The sequence below is a fragment of the Patella vulgata genome, chromosome 9, assembly GCF_932274485.2.
Source record: "Patella vulgata chromosome 9, xgPatVulg1.2, whole genome shotgun sequence".
NCBI lineage: Eukaryota > Metazoa > Mollusca > Gastropoda > Patellidae > Patella > Patella vulgata.
Genome location: NC_065887.2, coordinates 21,738,115 through 21,754,231, shown reverse-complemented (window position 1 = coordinate 21,754,231; position 16,117 = coordinate 21,738,115). Strand labels below are relative to the sequence as shown.

Genomic DNA, 16,117 nt, shown 5'->3' with positions numbered 1-16,117 from the left:
GACAACCAGAGACAAATTCTAGACGATCACAAGGCTACTAAGATATGTAGTAAGAAGAGATGCATGGCTCATACGTAGGATGTGGCGACCGGTTTTGGTATATCCCGCTCTCCACGTCTAACAGAAGGCCCATGGTACTACATTGGTCTTATTCTGAAAATGCAAATTAGAAACAGACATTTGAATTGTCTATCATCTAAAACCATTTAGTTATTTTCTCCAGAGTGATTTATTAGAGCGAAACTTACTTCATCTGTGACTAATAAATGAATTTGACAGGTTACTCGGTTTACACAGTGATGCAGGACAGTGTACGCGTTGGCATGAACATAAAAGAACCCTTGACAGACGGAATGACGTACACAGTTAAAATGATTGGGTTGTGTACACTTTTAAAGGCTCAATACCACTCTTGTTGTAACTGAATAATATGTCCTAATCTTTATTCTAGTCAACAAATTGTACTATTTTACAATATTCCAATTAATTCATGATACAAATTTCATCTTAACACACCTAATTTAAAAAATTGGAAAAATTCAACTAAATGATTTGAAAAGCCTGACGTAAATCTTTTCAAATGTGACTTGGATTTAAAAATATTTTTAAACCCTTTGGACAAGTAAAATAGGATTTAATGGATAATTTACACAACAGGTAGGACACTAACACATCTAGTACTAGAATAAGGCTATTTTTTTATTTTCTTGAGCTGTCAAGCCCGCAAGAGTGTCATTGTCCCTTTAAGTGTAACTTAAACCAACTAAGAGATGTCAATCAGCACCGATTTCATTGACTTTTTATAAGGGGTAAACACACAAAAGACGTAGACTAGTGTAATGTACGCTAAAGATGGTGTAAGCTAAGTCTTATCGAATCAATAATACTGTAAGTATACACTATTCTATAATATGTGTGTATGGTGGTATGGTCCAAGAAAAAGTTAGCTAACATTTTTAACAGGTAATCGTGTACATAAAAACCAACTTAAATGTGTAAATTAATCCCAGTGTAGAGTTTTGTTTTTATATGGCCTGGGGGCCGCGGTGACTCAGTGAGTAATATGTTGGCTTGCTAACCTGCGGCCCCGTTTTCTATGTCGGTGTTCGCAGAGAAAGTTCTTCTGAATTTTCCGACTTGATTCCCATGGGCGTGGTGCAGGAGCAGGATAGTTTCAAAATCTTGCCCCTTGCTGCGACTGGCATAACAAATACTGTAATATACCAAAACACTCCTGTTACCGGATTCCCCCCTTCGTTATTGTCCATGATGCGTAGCTTTTTCAATTGGATTCCTCATATCGTTATTGCCTATGGGACCATCAAAAGGGCATGGTGCGTAGGTCTTTAATGGGATTCCCATCTCGGCATTGCCCATAAGACCATCAAAAGGACAAGATGCGTAGGTCTTTAAATTGGGTTCTGTATCTCGTTATTGCCAACAAAAGGTCAGGGTGCATGGGTTTTGAAATGGTATTCTTCATATGGTATTGTCCATGGAACCAAAAAAAGGGCAGGGAGTGTGAGATTTAACCGATGATATTGATTCACATATGTTCACAAACAGCAGAGTTTAAAATTTCCGTATAGTTTGGAAGTAATATAGGTAGAAAGTAGTGGTGTTTGGGTTGGGGTTGGGATGGGGTGGTATATGGTAAATTAAGCATTTATGTCAAATCAGAATTGGTCAAAGAAATTTAATTCAATGTACGTACTCTTGTTAAACAAATTGCAATGTTGAAATATAAAATACAATATGTTTTAGTAAAATAGTGTTCCGTGTTATACGTTATAATACTGTAAATACCCCTTATATAGCCTCTTGTGGTAAATAGTGCTATGGTTATAGAATACACTACTTCATATAAAGTATGGTTATATTAATAAAATGCAGTATCATATAATAAACAGCATTGTATTTAAAAAAATAAAATAAAAATTAGCATATATTAAATATTTTTGTAATTACCAAATATATTCCTATAGTAAATAGTGTCATCCTGCGATCCTGTGATACTTTCTCGAGATCTCAATTTAATGTTCTCGAAATACCCTAATAAATTTCTCGAGAATCTCCCATCCTGCGTTAACGATCTCGAGAATTCGAGTTAATGTTCTCGGGATCTTGCCATCCTGTGTAAATTTTCGCGAGATCTCGGGTATTTTTATGTGTGCGCGTAGTTTTAACGTATTCTCAGCGCCCAACAACCTGTTGTTTCGGAGTTTACCCCCCCCCCCCCCCCACACACACACACACTTTCCCGAAAACCTTAATAGCACGATAGAGCCTACAGTTTTTAACCGTTTTGTTTCAAATTTTGTGCTTTAACAGATTTTCGATATTCAGTGTTCCGCGACAAGGATAACCCCTGTTAATTTTCAGCAATATAAGATTTCTGTCCCAGAGAGATAACAAGCACGCGAACACGATAGAGATTAGATTTCTTGATGAATGCTAGACCCTTATACAATTTATTAATCAACCAAGTTTTCATTTCGAATAATCTGCTGTTGATGCATAGATGCTGCGTGGGCGTATCTCCACACTTTGCGTGACTATCGTTAAAATTTCTTTTGAATCATCAGTGTCACAAGCAGAGGAACCCTATTTATTTTCGGCGGAACAATGAACCTTATTGATTTGCAGCGCTCCCTGAAGTTTTGTTATGGCGTTATTCCTATTTTCCGGTAATCCTTGTGAACGCGTTAGAGCCCAAAGTTTTTCAAGATTTTTTATTTACAAATCTGCTCCGAAGCATTTGTGCCACAAGACAATAAACGCTCTGTCTAGCTTTATTCTAAAACAAAATATGGTCCGAAAACCATGCAAAATTTTCAATTAAACGTCCTCTTCTCATTTAAATTGAAATAATTTAACAAGCAAGTCTGTAATTCGAAGCTTAACACATTAAAGCTAACGTGGTAGGGTTTTGAATTTCATATTTGGTGTGAAGTATTGGGGCCATGAGACGAAGAACCCAATCGATTTTAACCATATTTCAAATTTAGTGTAAATCATGGGTACCATATCGATTGTCCGTTTATTCTTTCATTAATAAGCAGTTTTCCTTTGTAACAAATGTTAGAGTATTTTTTTTTTTATCAAATTTGGTGCGAAGTATTGGGACAATGGTTGCTTCACAACGTGGAGACACTGTCATATAAGGTTTCATATTAACTCGTGATCTCGAGAAAATTTACAAAGGATGTCAATATATAGAGAAAATTTACATAGGATGTCAATATCTCGAGAAAATTAACTCGAATGCAGGACGGAGGGGCTGACAAGGAAAGCTGTCTAGTCGTTCGGATGGGACGAAAAACCGATGTCCCGTGTAGACATTGGCGTGCACGTAAAAGATCCCTTGGCAGTTGGAATTCGATATAAGAGAAGGCCGTAGTGCCGCTGTCCGGGCAAAATTTCCCTCATAGCACACTGTATGGCGTATGCCCGTCTTCATTAGCCCAGGTTAGGAGCAGAACAGTAGGACGTTAAACTCCATTTCATTTCATTTCATTTCGAGAAAATTTACACAGGATGTCAATATCCCAGGAAATTATACCCTTCCGTAATATCATTTTACAGTAAAAAAATCATTATCTCTCAAAATATAAGTTTCTATGGTAAATTTCTTAACATTCAACTGCATAATTGTATAACAAACATCTCTATATTTATAAAAGACATGATAGTATTTTTTTTAAAAATACCCTATCATAAAAAAATAGTGCTATATTTATCAAATACAGACAATGTAGTATCTTATATAAATTCATTATACACAGTAAACAGAAACCCCAATATGCTTTAAAGACTCTACACGACAAAAAAATAGATCGAGTAACCTTTGTATGAAAAGGCTGGCGAATTAATACGAATAAATCTAACACTACACTGTTAAAAATAAATGTAAAATTACAGTGAAAAATATGTAATTTCTTTAACATAACGCTGTAAAAATACCACTGCATGTTTTTATGCTATAAATTTACTGTATTGGTGAGGTAACATGGGTTTACGGGTAAAAAAAATTGGATATTAACAATAAAAGTGTAGTTTTACAAGTTAGAACTGTATTTTTGTTACATGTAACCTGTGTTGATACACCTATGTCTTTTAACGAACAGTTTTTATGGGTAATTCTACTGTTCAAACATGTCTAAATACGGGATTTGTGTACAATTTACAGGAAACGTGTAATTGTACATCTCTTTAGAACTTTAACATTACGTTTCGTGTATAGTCCACTTACGAAGGGGTCACAGTGGCTAAGTAGGTAAGACGATGGCTCGCTACCCTGGAGGTCGGGTGTTCGATCTCTGCATTGGCCGAGAAAATTCATCCAGATTTTCCGGCGTGGTTCCCCCTTGTCAGTGATGCAGGACGGAGGGCCGTACAAGATCCATATTAAACTGTTAAAATTATATGTATATTTACAGTTATAAGTATACTTAAAATATCACATATGTGTTAGCTCACATTTAAAACGATGTAAATGCATATGATTACAACGCTTATGTAAGATTACATAAAACTTAATGTAGAAATACAACCATATGTCAGTTTACTTTATGTGAGCTATATATTAACAGAAATGCCATTTGAATTATTATTTTTACAGCAAATTGTAAAGTAATTGTCAAATAGTGGCCACATCGGTTATTCCCGCTTTAAACTGTTAAAATTATATGTATATTTACAGTTATAAGTATACTTAAAATATCACATATGTGTTAGCTCACATTTAAAACGATGTAAATGCATATGAATACAACGCTTATGTAAGATTACATCAAACTTAATGTAGAAATACAACCATATTTCAGTTTACTTTATGTGAGCTGTATATTAACAGAAATGCCATTTGAATTATTATTTTTACAGCAAATTGTAAATTAATTGTCCAATAGTGGCCACATCGGTTATTCCCGCTTTGGCCACATGTAAGATTACCTCAAACGTAATGTAGAAATACAACCATATGTCAGTTTACATTATGTGAGCTGTATATTAACAGAAATGCCGTTTAAAATAGTATTTTTACAACAAATTGTAAATTTACTGTCAAATAGTGTTCAAATCGGTTATTCCCCTTCGATCACTTATCGAATTTTGTGCAAAATATTTACTGTTGTGTCAATAAGATTAGTCTATTTTAGAGAAATAGGTTATTCAAAATCTGAATGCACCTAACTGGCGTATAAAAACAGGGATATGCCATACATAGGGTTGTGTGGGACATTTTGCTTCGTGTCATGCCTCCTACTCTTTCCACTGTAAGAAGCAGAACAGTAGGACGTTAAACCACATTTTATTTAATTTCTTTCCACTATCGAATGATGTTTTGCCTGCTCAGCTGAAACGTCCGAAAAACTTTGTGTGTTCGCCAGGGATCGAACCTACGACTACTTAGCCGAGTGGGGACAAACACATTCCCTTTAAAAATGTCACCGTTTCAAAGTATATTCCAAGTAAATATACACGTCAAATTGTATTTTTACCGTAAAATGACTGGCAGAAAGTTGCCAGTCAATTTACGGTAAAAATACACAAAACTCATTTACAGTGTAATCTACCACTACTCACTCTTCCATTTATCCTACAAATTCCTTGCTGTTATACCATTGTAAATGTTATTCCACAACTGAGGATCATCGTCATAAAGATGGTTTATTTCATACCTGTAAACATTCTCCTCATTAACTGCTTCAAGAAAGTAATCTATATTAGTAGGTATATCCATACCCTTATCTATTATCAACATCAATCTGTTGGGTGTGGTTAAAGTTATAAACGACAAGCATACAGACATCGTATAGGCTGAAAAAACGTCAGCAAGCAATCCAGGAGTTAAAATTAAAACCACTTTCCAACTGGAATCCATGGAGTTATACAGCTCCTGGGGCTTATCTCCGCCAATAGGTTCATCTTTATGACGAAGATATAGTTTTAATCCACGTCGCACTTCAAGTTCCTGGTACATATTATGACACACCCACTGGTAAACATCATCAGCATAAAGAACACATACATCATAAGCAAACTCTTCTCTCGTCTTGGGTTGAATATATCGTCCAATCATTCTTAATAAAAATAATTTTACTTTCAGTTTATTCTTAACGAAAATAAAACAAGTCAGTAGAGCAAGTAATATAACACTTGATCCAGTAATAGATATAGTAAACCAAGTTCCAGAAATACAATGTTGTTGAAAGTCTCGGTAGTGCCTGTACACGTGGTTAGTGTAGATTCTCTCCCCTTTCCAATCTACACAAGAATAATTTCTACCATCTAGATCCACTCTGGTCTGAATGAACCAATCTAACATGTCAGAATTTTCACAAATACATGCAAAGGTGTTTCCGTAAAAAGATACATGAACCCTATTACCTTTAGAAAGTGCATCTAATGTGTTTCGGGTTTGTCCATCAACAGTTACTAAAGCGTTGAAACTAAGGAATATAGACTCCAAGTTGACAAGATGCGTTAGATCTGGGACACTAATTAAATTATTATAAGACAGCGATACAACCTGCAGCTCTATCAAATCATCAAATATATCGTGGGGCAAGCCAGTTAATAAATTATTTGTCAGATCTAGATTTTGCAACTTTTTCAAGGGTTGAAACAATCTTTTACCAATATTAAAAATCTGATCTGTATCAAAATTTACACGACTTAATCTTAACGTAGTTAAATTAGGAAAAGTATCAAAAAAGGATTGATTTATATACCGACAGTTATCTTGGCTTAAATCAAGTACATGTAAATTTTCTAAACCTGAAATAATAGCCTCATTATAGAGAGTTAACATACTATAGGAAAAATTAAGATGAACCAAATTTGATCCTCCGATGAAATGAACGTTTGGAGTTGTGCCAAGGCGTGCAGCTAAACCATTTAAATAAAGATATTTCAGTTTAGGTGGTAAATACACCGGAATAGATCCGGGGCGAGAAGGTGGATGGGGTTTGTCAAATTCTGTGTTACCATCAAGACTAAATTTTAATTGTTTAGAAAGATCAAGATATTCCAGATTTTCAAACCGGGGGAATAAAAGGTAAAAATCTATCAGATTGGTTACCTTTCCCAAAATCATATTGTTTGAAACGTCAAGATGCCTAAGACACTTGGTCAATGTTGGTATGGGAAAAGTTAAAAACTTTGAAACATCGCACATAGATATGGCATTATAACGTAAGTCCAATGACCAGATGCAAATATCAGAGATAAGTTCTACGTTAAAATCATTCCCAGCAGATGTGATATATCCCACATTCGGTGAAAACCCAGTGGCTTTTACAGATTTGAGTGTTCTGTTTTTAAACACTTGTAACGTTTCAAGCACTTTAGGAAATGGTAGTAAAGATGATGCGGTTGAGGATAAGATAATATTTTCTAATTTCAAAAAAGGTGCAAATGCATTCCGTTCTATATCGTATAATAAACATTTTCCAAATTAAGGGTTAAAATTGGAACTGTCTTAAATACTGTGAAAGTGCTATTTGTGACGTAGGCTAGCTGACAATCAAACTTAACATCATCTATATATGTTTCCGATAAATCAAGCTGTTTAAGATTTTTTAGTTCTGAAAACCCGACATTAAATTCAATTGCATCGATATCAAGTGACTCCAAACTGCTTAAATGGCGAAAACCTTTGCTTGAGAAAATGTTCGCAGGGTTCTTCAAATGTGATCGGATACTCAAACGTTTCAGGGACTTCAGTGGTTTAAGGGATTTATCTGGCAGTGCACTTTCCGAATAGTTCAGATTATGTCCATTTAATTGTATCTCGTGTAGCTGATTGAGGTTGTTGAAGGCATCTTCCTGGATTTCCAGTATGGGGTTGAAATTTAAATTTAGATATTTTAGATTAAGTAATTCAGAGAACTGATTGTTTAAAAGATGCCGGATGTTATTGTTATTCAGATACAAGGATGTTGTGTTTATCGGTAGATTTCTAGGAACTGTAGAACAAACCCTATGAGAACAATCAACTTTAATACCGCGATATTTGTCGTCTTCACTGAAGGTACATTTTCTGCTAACCTCTGAAATGTCTTCTCCACGAACTTCAACCCAAACCAAAACTAAATAAATAACCATGGCTTTCCTTGTGTTAATTCTGGGGTTGGTCTTATTCTGAAAAGGGAAATTAGCCACATACATTTAAATTTTCTGTTATCTAAAAGTGTAAACGTTTGCACAAGAACATCACAAAGCAAAACAAATACAAAGTATTATGTTACAGGACTCATAATTGAATTTTTTACCTGGACGTATTTTCATTTATGTATTTATCTACCGTAATAATAGAAGTACTTGTAGTTTATCAGCTTTAATATAATATATACCCCCTACTAGAAGGATTTATTAGAGCGCAACATACTTCCCTGACGAACAGCAAATGGAAGGTTTGTAAACAAATTCTCGGTCTCCCGTGATATTTTGGGATCTTAAGACGAGGAAGCTAATTGAGGGTTCATTAGGGTGCCCCACGATAAATACATATCTCTCAATATATCGATAATTATACCACCATATATTCATATACATATATAAAACTTACCTTAGTTTCCCCCATGTTACATATATTTAAAATACAAAAGACGTAACTGAAACCAGCTCTGACTGATATATATATCAAATCCGACTGAATTGACAAATCTGTGCTCCAAACGGATATTCCTAAAGGACAATATTGGTGTCAGTTATTATCACTGACACATATTATATGTGGTAGATCTGGTTCAACACGTTCCAAATACAATTTTAACACAGAGATCATTGCTACCATATATATGCGTAATTATTAGTGAGCAGAAATTCGCCCGTGTATCTGTTATCACTTGTCACTTCAATCAGCTATATAGAAAGATAACTCTTGTTTTTCTTATTCTTTTTGTCACTTCCGTTTCTTGAAATTTTCATTACGCATCTATCGTAGCAATCATCTCTGTGTTACAAAAATATTTGGAACGTGTTTAACCAGTTCTATTTTCTGAAACGGCATTCTTAAATTAATTCCTCGTGGTTTTCTCCGGGTCCTCCGGTTTCCTCCCACTGCTAAAGACCCCTACGCGCAAGCGAATTATTGAAATAAAATTAAACCATATGGTAGTCCCGAAATGACCTAGTTTGTGTCGAGTGGACGTTAAACCCCATTTCTGTCTTTCTCTCTCTTAAATTAATTTCATCTTGTTTTAGAATTAGTTACCTTCCTTACACTTTGTTTATGATAATGTAAAAGACCAGATAATCTAGCCAATGACCTATTATTCTCAACGCGTCCAGACTAATATTCGTGGAATATTTTTCTGGATGATAGAGACTATGCTAAACCAGTCTACTGACTTTTTTCAAGCTGGATTATCGAGATTATCGTGAGTACGGCAAGTCAAAGAGACCTTATAAAAGCAAGTGAAGAAACTACTATTTTTCTATTGTTGCTGACGGTGCCATCTTTGGTGATGTAAATTATACATTAACAAACCATAGCACAACCCCCCCCCCCCCCCACAATTTTCCAAGGTTTTTGTCACAACTTAAATATCAATGTAATTCAGGCTCATTAAGATTGGATTTTCAGGTCATTACTTCTTGATACATGGGAGCCGCAGTGACTTGGTGAGCAACACGCTGGCTTGCTAACGAGAATGTCTCGGGTTCGCTCACGGTGTTGGCCGAGAACGTTTCTCTGGGTTTTCCGCCGCGGGTTCCCCGTCAGTGGTGCACGTCATGGGGCCTGACAAGGTATAACGTATAATTGTTCAGATTGGACGAAAACCTGATGTCCTGTTTACACATTGGCGTGCTCGTAAAAGCACCATTGAGTTGGAATTCGGTATAAGAACCACTGTCCCCATGTTCCTTAGGCCAACAGGTTTAGAAAAGTAAGACGTTAAACACCATTTCAACCCCTTATACCAAGTTATGGTGCCCTTGTGTGATTTTTCAAAATGTTTGGGGGGTTTTCTGTTTTGTTCTTCATATTTTTCAAAATATCTTTTCGCTCCCTCGGGCCATTGCTTCGAGAATATCCAGGTAATTGTAATTATAACATCCTGCGTTATTCCCTTTTGTTATAAAATCTTGTTAGCCTCGAATTAGTTCATCACTCTTCAGATGACTTGGGTGTGTTTCATTACCTGGCAACCTATGTTTATAGCATCCATCCGATGTCATTTATAGGCCTACAGTGTGTACAGATATAAAAAAGGGGTTATTGCAATGACCAACATGAGCTGATCATGTATTTATACTGTGTGTACAGATATAAAAAAGGGGTTATTTCAATTAACAACATGGGCTTATCGTGTATTTCAAATCATACATAATTTGTAGGCTAAGAGTGCTAATTTTCGATAAATGAATGTTTTGTCAGCTGACTTGATTGATAAAATAAAAACAAAAACGCACGTGATAAATGAATGTAGATACTTGTATCAACTAAAATGGCGATATCAACTACACACGAAAGTTCTCAGGATGAAGCCAATGAAGTCCAACTTAAAAGCGGTAGTTTGGCGTTGTCTAAACGTTTCTTTCAGCAGTTCGTGCGGGGTTTCGGAAGTGGACTAGCTCTCTATGCTGGGGTTAAAGTTGTCGCGGCAATCATGAAGAATCCTTTTCGGAAAGGGTGAGTGCTCGTTTTTGTACGTCCCTAACTATAGTTGCATACCTGATATTACATATATATATATATATAATATATATATGGATGGTTATGGCTCTCTGCACTGATCGTTATGTTTGCTATAAAGAAAATATATGACATCAAAGTATATGTCAGTATGCAATATAAGATAACGTCAACATATCATCCCAGTTTTATCAATGTGGGGTTTGATTGACCTCGACCCGTAGAACGTGACCTCGTTGATTTCAGTGAAACATTAAAGTATTACTTTGATTAAAATTTGTTTTGATTTTCTATCTACATTACATTTCACCCAGAGTAATTTGCTTGTCACCAGTTTAAAGCAAGCATAGGTTATTAGGCAACGAAATGGGTTTGTCGGTCGCAGATACAGAGTATTTATCATTTATCTTCTTGTTGTCATGTCGTATTGTTTCATCATCTGTTTTCTGTATATATTTGCCTCACATTTTTGTATTCCTGTATTAGCTTGAAAACGTTGGTCTTCGATCCCTGCTTTGGCCGAGAAAGTTCATTCAGATTTTCCGGCGTGGTTTCCCCTTGTCAGTGATGCAGGACGGAGGACCTGACAAGGACAGCTGTCTAGTCGTTCGGATGGAACGAAAAACCGAGGTCCCGTGTACACATTGGAGTGCACGTAAAAGACCCCTTGGCAGTTGGAATTCGATATAAGAGTAGGCCGTAGCGCCGCTGCCCGGGCAAAATTTCCCTCATAGCACAGTGTATGGCGTATGCCCGTCTTCATTAGCCCAGGTTAGGAGCAGAACAGTAGGACGTTAAACCCCATTTCATTTCATTTTAAAAACGTTGAGAGAATATTCTTCGAAACGTCGCCCAAATAAATAAGTAGCTGTTTTTCCATAAGTATGTGTTATAGTTTATGAATGTGAAGTCGGTCGGACGATATTTCGCCAGTCCAAACGCAATTATGTGTTATAATTTATAAATGTCAATTTCAAGCGCAATAATACTGAAAGTAGCTATCCTAAAATATGGCAATTCTAAAGACGTCTTCTATTCGTTATTGGACTATGGTGGCATTAGCTAGATTTATATACGACAAACGTATAGATACTTCTCAGTGAAATAACAATAGATTTCCATTCACGATATAATACATCATGTTAGTACTGATAACTGACTGATATACTATTTCATATATAAACAGATTACCGGGATTGGGAAAAGATATACTATGTAAAGATGGTGCCAGGTTTGCTACATTTCTCGGTTTATATCCTAGTATATATCATCTATCTGTTGATTTACTACAAAAAGTGAGAACAACCAAGGTAAAAGTATGATACGTTATTAGCCATGTGAGGTGGTATCAGGTGTTCTAGATATGGGTGGTGGTATGGTCACAGCACAATCTGATTAAAATACAGATCTATATTTCGTTTCGTTTTTTTTTTATACTTTCGATAATCTTCACTATATGGAGATCTGACCAGTTGTAGTGGGAGGTCGCCGCAGGGTTCATACGATCGAACTTTAGCCCTATGGCGTCAGCCATTTGATTAACCAATCAGAGTTGATGTTTCTAGTGGAATACCCACAGTTCCATGCACTCCGCACTAAGAACTCGCCACACAAGACCGTTTCATTGGCTAATCCTTCTCATCAGCCAGAACTCGGATTATATAATAGCTCTTCCTGATCCTAGTGTAACACAGACAAGTAAAACGAAATTTTGAACTATAAAAAACGAATCGAAATAGGATCTGTGTTTTAACAGATTGGTCGCAGTAAAGAAGGATACGATTTCTTAACGGTGTCCCAGGTGGGGTTTAGAACATGCAACAAGAAGTGACAAACTAAATAATTGGTTATCAGAAGGTCGCAAATAAATCAAGTATTTAGTATTGTCCATATTATAATCATGGTTAACGGGGAGGGGGTTGACTGGGCTGCAGCCAGGGGGCCCAATATTAAAGGGGACCCAAAATTAGTTTTTAAAGACAATTTTTGTATCATAACTAAATATGTCATTTATTATGAATGGTGTATATATTTGTGCCCAGTAATCTGTCCTATTTACTATACAAACAAATTGCATTTGTGTGAGTGTGCCGGACAATGACCAGAATATGCTCTCTTTTTACTGTAGATGCAAAGTGACATTTTCAGACGGTGGTCGCTATTTAAGTTTCATCCGACCCTGCATAAAATAATAAGTATGGTGTTCCTTATGATGCTTTCCAAGAATGGCAATGGCGCGAAATATGAAATAGAAATAGGAAATATACTGCAGCATCCCCCACCCTCCACACAACTGAGACGTTGGTTTAAACTTGGACTTTTGAAAACTAAATTTACTGATATTGTCTGACAAAACAGAAAAGTTTAGCAAACATTGTTAGCTCTGTGAACAAAATATTATTCTTCATGGCAGCTGCTTTAGCTGAATAACAAGATCAAATGAAACAAATCCTTAAGGAGAGGTTGGTGTCCAATCAACGAGAGAAACGACAGCAAGTGAACAGGGGCCTGTTTCACAAAATTTTAACTAAGATAAAATCCAGATTTTAGTAATTTGAATGGATAGTATTAGATTGATTTTAGTGCTTAGCCAATCAAAATTGAAGTATCTACTAAAATTTGGATTTTATCTTTAGTTAAATTTTCGAGAAACGGGACCCTGCATAAAAATATCAAATCGTTGCTAGATAAGGGAGAGAAATATTTCTGGAATGACATTGTTATTATAAAACAAGGTAGTCTTTGACTGAATATTAGATATTTTAACATTTGTTTGTAGGATGGTTGGAATCATGGACTAGCAGGTGGAATAGCAGGTTTATCTATTATAGTTGAAAGCGATTTAAGAAGAAAAACTGGTTCCTTGTTTGCTATAGCTAGAGCTCTTGGTTCAGGATTGACTACTTTAGTCAAACGTGGTCACCTCACCAGGATACCCTACTGTGAAACCATATCGTTTTGTTTGAGCTGTGCCTTTTTGGTATATTGCACAGCTCTAGAACCAAATCTCTTGTCAAAAGGATATTACTATTCTATATTAAAGTGGTCAAGAGATTATACCGATGCTAATTTATCCCTGTTGTTTCGCAAACCAGCCGAAAGTTTTATTTCTTGTCAAGCAGCCGGATTACATCAAGAATCTTGCACCCACCACGCGTTCAAAGATTTTTGTCTCAGTTTTCCTGCATTTGCTAAATTATATTTACCAATCCATGCAACCCCAATGTTACTCTTCAGAAGAAAGGTTCTTTTTCAGAAGTAAGTTTTTTTTCCATTGGGTTAGGCGACTGGAAGAATTGTGTATTTTAAGATGACATATTTTCCATAATTTTACGTGCCCCAATTCTTCTTGAGATTTAATCCTAAACGATATTGCTTAGGCTGATGATATTAATTTTTAATATTCTTTCACATATTACCTCATCGTTATCAAATAGACGTAATACCGAGGTCCCATGTACACATTTGCATGCATGCACGTAACAGGCCCATCGAAACGAATTCATATGAGGTGGGGTGGGAGTTTCTGTCATCGTTGCGACGTCAAAACCCTGACATACACGTATTTTCAAATTATTGGGTTCAGTCCCCCCCTCCTCCAGTCCTCCGGGTTCCGACGACCCTGCGTAAGAGGGCCCTTGAGAGGGAAAAAATGTGCTGGGTCGAGACCCCCCCCCCTCCCATCTCCATTAGCCAGGATGTGTTAACTATGTCAAGCTGTTTCTGGTGTGATCCTATTTAATTTATGACATTAGTTTTAACCAATATGACTGTTCTACATTTTAGTTCAAATTTTTAAAAACTTTGTTGCATTATATTTTTCAGGCCTCTTGTTGAATTGCTAACTCTTGTTAGGAATTTAGCTATGTCAAGTGCCTTTCTGGCTACTATGGTAATGTTGGCTAAATATGGACTTTGTGTTTTGAGAAATATTCGTGGAAGACCACCACCGATTCCACCACTAGTTCCGGTTGTGGCTGGATTTATTTGTGGACTTGGAATACTGTTTGAAAGAGCTTCGCGAAGAAAAGAACTCGCGCTTTTTCTTATTCCCCATACTCTCTATGCATTTTACCTCCTGGTAAAACAATCAAGACTCAAACCATTATTAGTACTACCACATGGATTCGTTGTTATGTTTTCTGTATCAATGATGGGTATTATGCATGCTTATGAAAGAGAACCAAGATCTTTGACACAACTGACACGTGGAATCCTAAACCTTTTTGTTGGTAAACATAAGCAATAAAGATTAATAAAAACTATTATGTACATATATTTAAATTAATAATTGAGACATTTTGAGGCAAGGACTGACATGGGTGTAATGATGCAAAAAAAATGTATCGTGATGTTTTTGTTTAAAATTAGTTTTTGCGCACGACACTGCTAAAACGACAGATTTGAAACCATACAAATATAAAAAGCCCATCTGGTCTCAGATCAAGAAATATTTTCACAAGCTAAGTGAGAAAATCCCTTGGCGATTTCAGTTTCAGAAGGAAATATATTTACAACTTTAACATATAGAATTCATTGGTAGGTTTTAAACGAAGTTTTAAAATAACGATCTCTTCTACGGTTAATCTATAAGCTCGATCCGAAAATTTCGAAAGTGGCGCTAAAATAGGAAATTAATTGCAGATAGCGGCAACAGCTTAAAATATGGTTTTCAGCTATTTAATAATTGCTCAGGAGAAAATGGGTTGTCATTTGAAACAGTGAGAGGACATCATTTCGAACCTGAATATTCCTACGAGGAACTGGTTGCCTCGATTAGAGGAAAGCCGTGAAATCAATATCAAACAACCAGTGCATCACCTTGTGCTGCTATGAAAAATAAACTAAAATGATATTTCTAAAACAATAGTAACTTTACTCTCTTGTCCATACTGCTTATATGTGCTCTAAAGCCGTAATGGGGCGACCTTTATTTATTACATACTGTATTATATTGATTTTCACCTGACGTAATAAAAATTATTGTAAAACATGTGATTGTTGTGTATTTCTGCGCCGGTTTGCACTTCAGTTTTCAAAGAGTGGTTGTCGTTGTACAATAAGGTTGCTGTTATGTTGAACAGTTTATATGAATCTTATTCGTGACTCGACCATCGGACAGAACCAAATATGTAATAAAAAAAAACGTCTGTGTGCAGTGGTCGGGTATCGTGCTTGTGGAAAGGTCTAATTTGCAAAGGGTACAACTTTAAGCTTTTCTCGAATTAAAATCGCCCAAAGAATTATTTAGCCAAGGCGCGCCCATGAATATATGTCGGAAGTGAAATAGGGTTTGCGGCATCTGTCGACCGGCGTTTGCGGAATCGAAATTTTGAAGGCTAGACCCATATCTACCTAAAGCTACCAGTATTTCAACTTATATTATTTTAATTACTTCCATGTTTCATTGTTTGAACGTTCATGTTGCCAAATATTTGATTTTTAGATTACAATTATAGGCCCTTACCCTAT

General features: G+C 36.0%; 2 protein-coding genes across 2 annotated transcripts; one reads left to right on the top strand and one right to left on the bottom strand.

Annotated features, from left to right (window-relative positions):
* Nucleotides 1-1,680: 1,680 nt before the first annotated feature.
* On the bottom strand, nt 1,681-7,416 carry LOC126831722 (toll-like receptor 5). The gene has a single exon (XM_050562369.2). It carries the CDS (start codon nt 7,178-7,180, stop codon nt 5,600-5,602), a length of 1,581 nt encoding a protein of 526 aa, XP_050418326.2. The 5' UTR covers nt 7,181-7,416; the 3' UTR covers nt 1,681-5,599.
* A 3,041-nt stretch (nt 7,417-10,457) lies between these two features.
* Nucleotides 10,458-15,609, top strand: LOC126832709 (uncharacterized). Its single transcript, XM_050563576.2, has 4 exons — nt 10,458-10,642; nt 11,832-11,955; nt 13,425-13,903; nt 14,471-15,609. The coding sequence occupies exons 1-4, from the start codon at nt 10,458-10,460 to the stop codon at nt 14,892-14,894; spliced, it is 1,212 nt and encodes a 403-aa protein (XP_050419533.1). The 3' UTR covers nt 14,895-15,609.
* The last annotated feature ends 508 nt before the right edge of the window (nt 15,610-16,117 follow it).